General features: G+C 39.7%; 1 protein-coding gene across 1 annotated transcript; it reads left to right on the top strand.

The window, feature by feature from the left end:
* Window positions 1-2,595: 2,595 nt before the first annotated feature.
* On the top strand, window positions 2,596-9,657 carry dnajb1b (DnaJ heat shock protein family (Hsp40) member B1b). The gene is made up of 3 exons (XM_067582658.1): window positions 2,596-2,994; window positions 8,280-8,887; window positions 9,088-9,657. Exons 1-3 carry the CDS (start codon window positions 2,775-2,777, stop codon window positions 9,319-9,321), a joined length of 1,062 nt encoding a protein of 353 aa, XP_067438759.1. The 5' UTR covers window positions 2,596-2,774; the 3' UTR covers window positions 9,322-9,657.
* The last annotated feature ends 704 nt before the right edge of the window (window positions 9,658-10,361 follow it).

Raw genomic sequence — 10,361 nt, 5'->3', positions numbered from 1 at the left:
AACTGTTTGTATGTCTGCTGGTGACTTTCCCCTTCTTAATTCCTTGGAAAGTCCATTATTTTTCCATTTTCTTTTTCTTTCTTCCTTTTTTGCAGTCTTTTGGCCTTAAATCTTGATGAATTTTATGGTACTACATTTTAAACTTTCCATTGTTTTTCACATTTGTGCTTTACTAAGTCATATCTTTAAATATTTGCTTTCTCTTGTTATGTTTTCCTTGTATATGAATAGTGCTGTATAAATAAAGATAGCCTTTTCTTGTCCGTTATATTGTTATATATTATACAGGAAGGTTGTTATGCTTTGTATCAGTTTGGCACAGTTACTCAATAATAATTCCTTCTACAGCAGCAAAACAAGACAACCCAGAGTCATATTGAGCACAAATTAATGGGGGCTATACATTTTAAGGGATAAACATTTTGGTACCTCCCAATTCAAATATACAGAACACTAATGTTTTATACCTACTGTACATATGCCTGGTATGTGGACCTTATTCAAAGGAGCCATTATTTTCACAGACCTGCATAACCCTATTGATACAAAAATGAGGGACATAACTTGCAATTGTTTCGTCTTTAAAAGAATATCTGAGCTCCAGCTTTTTAGAAAATAATCCTCCTCTGATTTGGGTGGGTCTGTAGGACTGTTACCACCTGCAGTGATAGTAAAAATGTCCCATGCCGCTCCCTGAAAAACAAGTTTTGCTTCACTTGAGACAAGTATCAGACAAATGGCATAATCACTATTTTACAAGCTAATATCAACTTTGTACTCCAAATTACTCATTCATTTTAAAACACCTTAAAATCTTTAAAAACACCATAATTGAATGAAACAGAGGACAGCTGCAGTGAACTGAGGAGGATTCTTTTATCATAACAATGCTTAACAACGCTTGTCTGTGTGTAATACAAGACTTTTTGAGACAGTATATAATGCTACATCCAGTGGCTTGTCTAATCTATTTTCCGTGAATACATTTTCTGACATGCTTACCCAAAAGATCTGTGCACAGAGTGTATTTGGGCACTATTTCCACTGCAAACATAGTACTGCATGTCCCAACATATCTCTAGTTGACATTTGTTTGAAAGACAGATGACATGGATCCAGTACAGTGCAGCTTTCAAGTTTTACACATATATGTTTTCCTGTTGTTGTACTTTAAAACACAAGCAGCACCACAAATCAACAAATGAATCAAATAAAATGGGCATAATGACCGATGTGTAATTATTTTTGACATTTTCTGACAAACCGTGTAACCTGACCATCTCCCCTAAAGACTTTGGAGCCATTTTGATGCAACTGAAAACACATTTGGATAAGCCAGACAGAAAAACTTTATTAAATGTACTTAAATGTACTTTTTATTGGTTTATTTTACTCAAGTGGTCTATGACAGGTGATTTTTTTGGAAATATTTGTTTTGGAGGGCCTTGCCCTCCTGAAGGTGAAGTTATGGATGTTATGCCGGACACCTCCCTGTTGTGTATACAACGGTGATAGTCTGAAAGGACAGGTTCAGTCTTTCAAGTACGTCTTAAAACAACAGTCATGTTGCAAAATGAACACTGAAAAAGGTTTAACTTGCTGTGATCATTCATACTGACCATTAACAGATCCCTTTATAATGCACTTACAGTGTAAGTGATGGAGGCCAAAATCCACAGGCCCTGTTTTGAATAAAAATGTATTTAAAAGTTTATTTGAGGATAATATGAGGCTTCAGCTGTTTAGTGGAATTAAATCTTGCACAGTGACTGTCTTTTTAGTACAAAAAAATTCCCTCTTTGTCTCGACAAACAGTGTTTTCCTGTTCAGTTGAACAAAAAAACAAAAAGAGGGAATCTGGCACTAAATCGTTTTTAACTTTGAAAGATATTGACTTGATTGAACCAATTTTGATGAAAGAAGCCCCATGTTAGCTTCAAATAAACTTTTAAATATATTTTTGCACAGGAAGAGGACTGTACATTTAGTCTACAAAGTGAACTTTTCACAACAGTGAAAGCACATTATGGAGAGATCTCTTGATAGCCGTTATGAACAGGAGGAATGTGCAAGAAAAACATGTGTTCATGTTCATTTGGGAACCTTTCTATTGTTTTAGGACAGAATTGATAAATTGTGAACCTTTCCTTTAAATCTGGGCCACACCCAAGCATAACAAAAGTTCCTGCCAGCAGTTCTTCCACAGTTAAGCAGTCTTTTTTTTCCCAATTTTGCTCAACGCTTGCAGAAGTCTTTAAAGATTATTATTAATATTGTTTGTAGTGGTTAATTCGTTGTTTATGGTCTTATTGTGATTACTTGTGATCTGGTGTAATTGGATCTGCCATGCCCTAAAGTATAATCAGCAATAAAGTCAAACGTGTTGCATGATTTTGCCTATACCTACATGTTCTTGTTGTGGTGAAGGCGCATTATGACGGGATCTCTGAACCGTTTCCTACAGCCATACTGGGTTTTATGAGACTGATATGGTATGGTATGTTACTGGATAAGTCGCCTATATCTCTGACAGCACTTGAAGGCAGCATGCGGTGACGTCTCGCTGGGCGTGTGTTTGGCCAACTGTCACAGTTGAGATTGTTCGGGCTCGTTATGGAAAACTCTGGAAGTTTCCACGCCGCTTATAAAGAAACTATCTGGGGCGCAGGGGCCTGAGTCCAGACGAAGGACGGACCGAGGACGCGCTTCTGAAGTTCACTACCAGTCGTTTTAACTTTAACTGCAGCTGTGACTGTAACTAAACAGGCCGCTGGATGGTCAAGATGGGTAAAGACTACTACGACATTTTGGGAATTAAGAAAGGAGCATCAGAGGACGATATAAAAAAAGCTTATCGCAAGCAGGCTCTTCGCTTTCACCCCGACAAAAACAAGTCACCTGGAGCCGAGGAGAAATTCAAAGAAATCGCCGAAGCTTACGATGTTTTGAGCGACCCAAAGAAAAAAGACATATACGACCGTTTCGGAGAAGAAGGTAAGGTTTAACGTGACTGTAAATAATTAAACAACAGATAGATGAATTTGAAGCTGAAGCTAGAATAATAGGGGATACTTAAAACAGTGTTAATCTCTGGATGCCACTAAGAGGCTTGGGTTGAAGGTGACAGCATCAAACATGCAGGCAGGGGACCACATAGACGTTATCCTCCTCTGTTTATAATGGCGCTCCCGTCTGCTCTGCAATTTCTGAGCCAGGAAAGGAGAGGCTCTGCAATCATGTTTCTACAAGAATTCAGGAAAGGAGAGGTTCCCTATTCATGTTTTTACACGAACTCGTAGACAAGCTGAAACGGAGAAGGTCTAAACTTGAGTTTAACATGGAGAGCTCTGCTTGACTCCCGGAGGGGGCGGGGACTAACGTACAGCGTGTACTGGAATGTTATCTTTATTATTATCTGTTTGGTATCCATGGTAACTTAAATGCCTCATGAAATTAGCGTCTTTAGCTTCTGTACGGTGACGTATCTCCCAGTCAAACCATAGACTGTATAAAATAGAGTGAAACAGAATATTTGAGTGGTGTACAGTTATAAGAGGGATTTAAATCAAATCCTTCGCATCCGATTGGACCGCTGAAAATGGTCGGAGCTTAGAGTTTAGCGCAATACGGAGCTATAGAGGACTGTTGGCTCCAAAAACACCTAAACCTGTTGTTAGATCAGGAGGACGAAGGAGAGGTGAATGAATTAGACCTCAGTCACATTGCTTTGGAAGTGAAACAAAGTTTTTGCCCACTGACTGTCTAAAAATATTGGACATAGCCACCGTCACCCATTTGTTTGTGGACACACGTTTTGAACATGGATGTATTATAATAGGTGGACACTGGACTGAAAACGGCGCGTTGTGCGACCCACTGAATATGTGCAGTAGTGTTTCCCCCGCTGGCCCCACCCGCGAGTTCCCGCTCGGCCTATAGACTTTACATTGTGGTGACGTCACGGATTTTAAAATCGCTTTTCTCGGCTCGAGGAAAGTTTTATAAATATAAAACCTCTATGGATCAAAACTTCATAATAGAAAGAGTCATAATTGACCTTGTTTGAAGTTCGAGGTGTCCTGTCATTAGTTTTACAGATGTCTCTTTTGCAATGGTGGTCTATGGGGAAAATGCTTTTTGGGCCGCAGGGGGATTTTTCGCTGCAATACCGCGAGTGGCCACTGGGAAAAATTGGTTGCAAGGCTGAGCGATGGCGCCCTATCCAGCTCTTATTATACATCCATGGTTTTGAAGCCTCAAGTTTGGCATTTTGACCATCGCCAACTTGGATTTTTGGAGCCAGAAGTGATGAAGTGACCATATTTGGATGAGAATGTTGCGCTGCCCTTAACGCTAACTGCAGGCTTGGCTAGCACAGTGCATTTATAGTCTATGGTTAACTGTGATGATGCTAATGATAATGCTAATTTTCGTTCACGAAAAACCGCTTAAACCATTAAAACAAAATGTACTTACTAGAGAAACTGACCAGCTGACTCCTTAGAGTCTTTTAGTACAACCAAATGCTGAACAAGAATTTTAAGGTGACCAAAATGTTACAATTAACTTTCATGAACTGAAAACACACTGAAATAACTACAGCTATGGCTACACCTATGCTCTGTGATTCTGGGGTTACGCCATGTTTACATTACCTAACCAATGTTGCCATCATGGTAGCGACTTGTCAATCACAACATAGCCACTAAACAACATAGCCCTAAAGCATACCCTGCTTTATTGTCAAATTTAAATCAAATGGGACCCTAATTTTACAAAATGAATATCATGCTGTAATCAAGAAGACTTGAAACTAAAGATTGTGACCATAAACTCATTAGGAAAATGTTTACTGAGGTAATAAATAAAGTGAGAAGTTTCTCATAGACTTCCATACAATCTGAGTTCTTTTTGGAGCCAGTTGATTCGCCCCCTGATGGCCATTAGAGAGAATGCAGGTTTAAGGAACTTGAGCATTGGCTTCACTTTTCAGACCCGAAAGTACGCGCTTGAGCCAAACACATTTGATTCTATTTATTTGGATGAACTTTTGTTAACACCCCTGAGTGCAGGATGAGTCATCAAATATTTGAAACCGTTTTACACGAAGTAAAAAGACATGCAGATTTTTTTCTGACATATTTGGTATATAATGATAAATGAACTGTTAACATGGGGACACAGGATTAAAACTGGGAAAATGTATTTTTCATTTCATGGGGCCATTAAGGTACTGGATGTGAAGTTGAAGACACGTAAGAGTATCAAAGGCATCCTGGAGTATGATATAGTTTTTAAAAAATGCATCCTAAATTACACTTGTGATCTCATGTTATGGCTGGAGGGGAGTAGTCCGCCTAAACATGGCCCCAGGTGTTGCTCCTATGTAACAACAATATTCATTTACATCATAAGTAAAACATTTGGAAATCTAAATTGATTGAAGAGTAAAGAGATAGCGTTAATGTGGAATATGGTCGACGTATCTGACCTGGCACTTTAAATTTCACAGAAAAAACCACTATAAACCTCAAATTGCAAAACTTTATGCCAATAACCAGAGTAACTGCTAATAACTAAGCTAGTTAAACTAAATGACCAAATAATGACGGTTAGCTTTGCATAATCAGATATTTCCCTCTCATTGTAAACTGCACGAATACTACTAAGTATTCTAAAACACATCTTTCTCCAGGTATGCACATATAAATAAAACAAAGTCACACCTACATTCTCAAAGGATTGGCAGTTAAATTTATTTTATCTTTCTTTCTCAAACAGAGAATGGGTGTAGTTAATAGGCGGATGTCATCCATTATCATGGCAACCAGATTGCCATTCTAGTGCACTGGCGTTGTGTAGGAATGGTAGTGATATTATAGCCTAACCTGTCCACTTGCTACAGCATAAGCTAAAGACTTCTTTATTGATGGATCACCTATCCTAAGCAATAACTCCTTGCTTTATTTTATAGTAAACTTTCCTCCTCAGTGGCCGGCCCTGGTTCTGCAAGGGTACAAAAGTATGCATTGCACCCTCAGTTTAATATTTTGCACCCTCAGTTGAAATTTGAATAATAAATGCCAAGTGCAGCGTGATAGGTCTTAGGCGCAAGGACTATGTGGACGTCTCCATGCGCACTTGCTATTTTGGTTCACGTCTGTGCAGCAGCGCAATGTGTTAAAGGGCTGAGTGAAGGTGAATGTAGATCAGCGGGTGTGGTGATTATTAAATACTCTCTCAGCCAGTGACATCAGGGCTCTCATAGCTCTTAGACAGCTGTGCCAAATTAATCACAGTTAAATGTGATAACAACAGCTCAACAAACAAAAAGCTTTTCTTCAGAAAATGTCTGGACAGTTCAGAGCGGCGCAACATGAACTCAAATCACCACAAATCTGCAGCCAAAGACAGATGGAGTATAACTTTCATCGGTTAGCCTAGTTACTATAATAAGTCAAGAAACTGATTTGGTGTTTCCGTTTATATGATTATATCGGGCTGACGCTATTTCAGCAATAATTAAAATGTATCTCAAATCGTACATGGTCGCATAGTTAAGTAATTAATGTTATACAACAGCATTTGCACTGCAGTGTGTTTCAAGGATAAAACATGAGACGCTATTTTTGCTAAAAAGGAAGTTGGAAAAGAGGCTGTGCTGACGCCTGCTAACCTGACGTCTCCTTCATAAAAAAGCAGAATATTGAGTTATAACCGACCAGTCTGATGTGTGTAGAGGTGTGTGTGTGTGGCTATACTGTAGCAGCCTGGTGACATCAGGCGATTTTAATGAAGGTAAACACAGTAAATGTGCATAATGGCACTGTGCTCTGGTGCAGCACTGCTCAGAGGCTGCAGATTTATCAACAAATCAGTACTGCTGCCTTCAGGGATTAATTTGGTGAACAGTGTAGATAATCAACATTGTCAGGAAATGATTCAAGTATGAAATATCTTAAAAATGCCAAAATACACTGGAGGGAGGCTTTAATGACGGATTTACAAACAGCTGGTACAAGCCAGTCCTGGTTCCATGTAGGTAGGCAGGCTGATAAGTGAGAGGCACCGCAAAAGTTGGTAGAATTTAGTAGGTTTGTGCCACATTTTTACTGGTGGTGTCTGTACACAGTGAAGTAGGAGGTTTCAGGGCCTTCATACCTTCAGAAAGAGTTGTTACAGTTCATGTTGCATCAAAAACAACTTCTACTGATTTAAAAGCCAGCAATGATAGATGAAAAGCAAACATCAAGCCTTAGTAGGCCTTTTCCAGGGAAGATGTTTTGACCTGTTATGGTCGGAAAAGTGCATGTGTAAATAATAAAATGAACGATGACATTTAGCTGCTTCAGTTTCACAGTCCTGATATAGTGTATCTCTGTCACACTGTCATTAAGTAATGGGACACTTGGACTGAAAAAAGACATTGTTTATACTATTTGTAATGCCTGTGCTTTCCCAACTATGACAAGTCAAAAGGTTTCATGGTTTCCTATCAATGTGTGTACATCCACGTGTTCTTTTTAGGGCAGCAATGAGTATGTTCGCATGCACTAAAATAAGTTAATAACTTACTAACTGCTGATAATTCACATTTTTCTTTCTGGTGTAATATGTATCACCCAATAGGGAGTAGCCTAGTTGTATAATGGGGAAAAACTAAGACTTAGTTGGTGTTTGTTTTTACTTTGATTATTTTACACAGAGCTCCTTACAGTAAGCAATATTTTTTTCCCAGGATGGCGAAGTCTTGATGCACCCTATTCTGCTCGTGATTGGCTTACCATGATATTCTTGACAATCTCACTCCTCATGCCTAAATCTAACCAACCTTACTAACAAAGGTAATGAGTAATGGCCAGTCAGAGGCAGAGTATGGCGGGTCATTTCTTCACCATCCTGGGAAAGAAAATTTGGCACACAGTAAACTCTGCTGCCTGTGTTGTTTGTTTTAACATGAACAATGTTATGCTGTTGCTCTTGGTTCTTGGCCACTCTTTTCTTCACTCCTTTACCTTGTCACACTTGTGCAGAACCAAAACACAAAATAAACCAGTTGAATTATAGCATTTGAGTGTGTATGATACTTTAAAGTCTGTATTTATAAAAACAGAACAAAAGTAAAAGGATGTTACCTTTTTAATAGCACCTGTTTTCTCCATTATGACCTTTACCTATCTTGACATGACAATAAAACAACACACCAAAGGCACGTACCACACAAAGATTTAGTCCGTTTTAGTGTTTAAATATATTAATTGATTGTTTCTTTCTTCCAGGTCTTAAAGGCGGAGGCCCCTCAGGTGGTGGTGGTGGTGGTGGTGGTGGTCCTGAAACCTTCAGCTACACCTTCCAAGGTGACCCTCATGCCATCTTTTCAGAGTTCTTCGGTGGACGTAACCCTTTTGAACAGTTTTTTGGTGCACGCAATGGGGGCACAGACGAGGACATGGACACTGACGACCCTTTTGCCCGCTTTGGGATGGGTGGCGGTGGAATGGGCGGGTTCCCTCGCTCTTTCAGCTCTGGTATGGGAGGAATGGGCAGTCACAGTAGCGTTGTAAAGAAACACCAGGACCCGCCTATAGTTCACGACCTCCGGGTGAGCTTGGAGGAAGTGCTGTCGGGTTGCACAAAGAAAATGAAGATCTCTCGCAAAAGGCTGAATCCTGACAGGCGGACACTAAGAACAGAAGATAAAATCCTGGAGGTGCAGATAAAGAAGGGGTGGAAAGAAGGCACCAAAATCACATTTCCTAAAGAGGGAGACGAGACTCCCACAAACATTCCGGCTGATGTGGTATTTGTGCTGAAGGACAAGCCACATCCGGTGTTCAAACGTGAAGGCTCTGACATCGTTTACACAGCCAAGATATCACTCAGAGATGTAAGTTAAGATTACATGCTAAATATATACTCACCTGATATACTGAAATACACCTTTTTAAATATGCTAGAGTAGTAAATCAAAGGACTTGTGGTTGTTATTAGTGGTAATCATGTATAGAATGAAGTTCCTGTTAGTGCCCGTTCATGATCTCGTTAACTCACTTTCTTCTCCTTTTGTTATCCCTTCTGTCCCATCAGGCCTTGTGTGGCAGCGCAGTCAACACACCCACATTGGACGGCAGAAGTTTTACAGTGTCAACAACAGATATCGTGCAGCCGGGGATGAAGCGGCGCATTAGCGGTGAGGGACTGCCTTATCCCAAACGCCCAGATCGTCGCGGTGACCTAATAGTGGAGTATGCTGTCAGGTTCCCAGAAAGGCTCAATCAGAATGCCCGGGACACCATCGCTCAGGTCCTCCCACGGTCGTAAACAAGACAAACAGACCTCCAGGACTTATCACACTAAGCTGCCAACTATTGTTTTTATGTCTGTCATCACATGGACGTTCATGTGGAGTTTATAAATCACAGCAGACATAAAGGACAGACACATTGGACAAAGTGTCCTTAATGTAAATACCACCTTGGCAAAATGCTTACAGTGAATGACTGCAGCATTTCGGAGGCTTCAATGTAAATATGACCATTATGGTTTGGTGTTCTGTTTACTTAATAAGATTATATTTTGATGAAAGTAAGTGTATTATACTATATAAAATATATGTGCAATATTCTATGGGTAATAAAAGCTCTTTCTGAGGAAGAAGTTTCATGTCTTTGCTGTGTGAAATTGAAGATTTTCATTAAATTGAATGGGGTGCATACAAAGTGGGGGAGAAACCTACACTTCTAGGCTGTGCAGAAAGTTTTTTATATTTGTTTTAATGACTATCAACACAGCTCAAGCAGGGAGGAAAGAAAAAATGTTTGGTAGGTGATGACAAAAGGCAGTGCTCATTGTTGGGCTGGATTTTTAGCCATTTTAATGGAAAAGACAATAAAGAAATGGAAATTGGTGCCGTAAACATTAGCCAGAGGGGCCTCAGTTCTTTAGTAACATTGTGTGTTTCCTGCAGCCACTGCTGACAGCAGAGAGCCAGTGAGGCACTGAAAGCTGCATTTGTAGAATGACTTCTCTTTCCTGCAGAGGGGCTGATGGAAAGCCACTGGAAAGCAGATGGTTATAACTCATAATTTCCACAGTAGCTTCAAGGGGCTGCTGCAACATGATTTGACCTCAAATTCAAATGAGGGGCTTTACAAAGTGAATTTGTTTAAGCCTGGAAATAATACCTCTAGTGCAGTTAGAGGCACATAGTGTATGTTGGTTGGAAAACAGTGAAGATACTTTGGACTGATAAAGATAAGCTTTGTCCTTCAAATGTGGCTTAAATAATCTTGACTTTGTTTATCATGGAGAAAGTAACACTGGTGAATTCAAAACTTAGGCTCTAAATAAAAAAGATCTCA

Source organism: Thunnus thynnus, chromosome 3 (assembly GCF_963924715.1).
Source record: "Thunnus thynnus chromosome 3, fThuThy2.1, whole genome shotgun sequence".
NCBI classification, from domain to species: Eukaryota; Metazoa; Chordata; class Actinopteri; order Scombriformes; family Scombridae; genus Thunnus; species Thunnus thynnus.
This window is presented reverse-complemented; position numbering and strand designations above follow the sequence as displayed.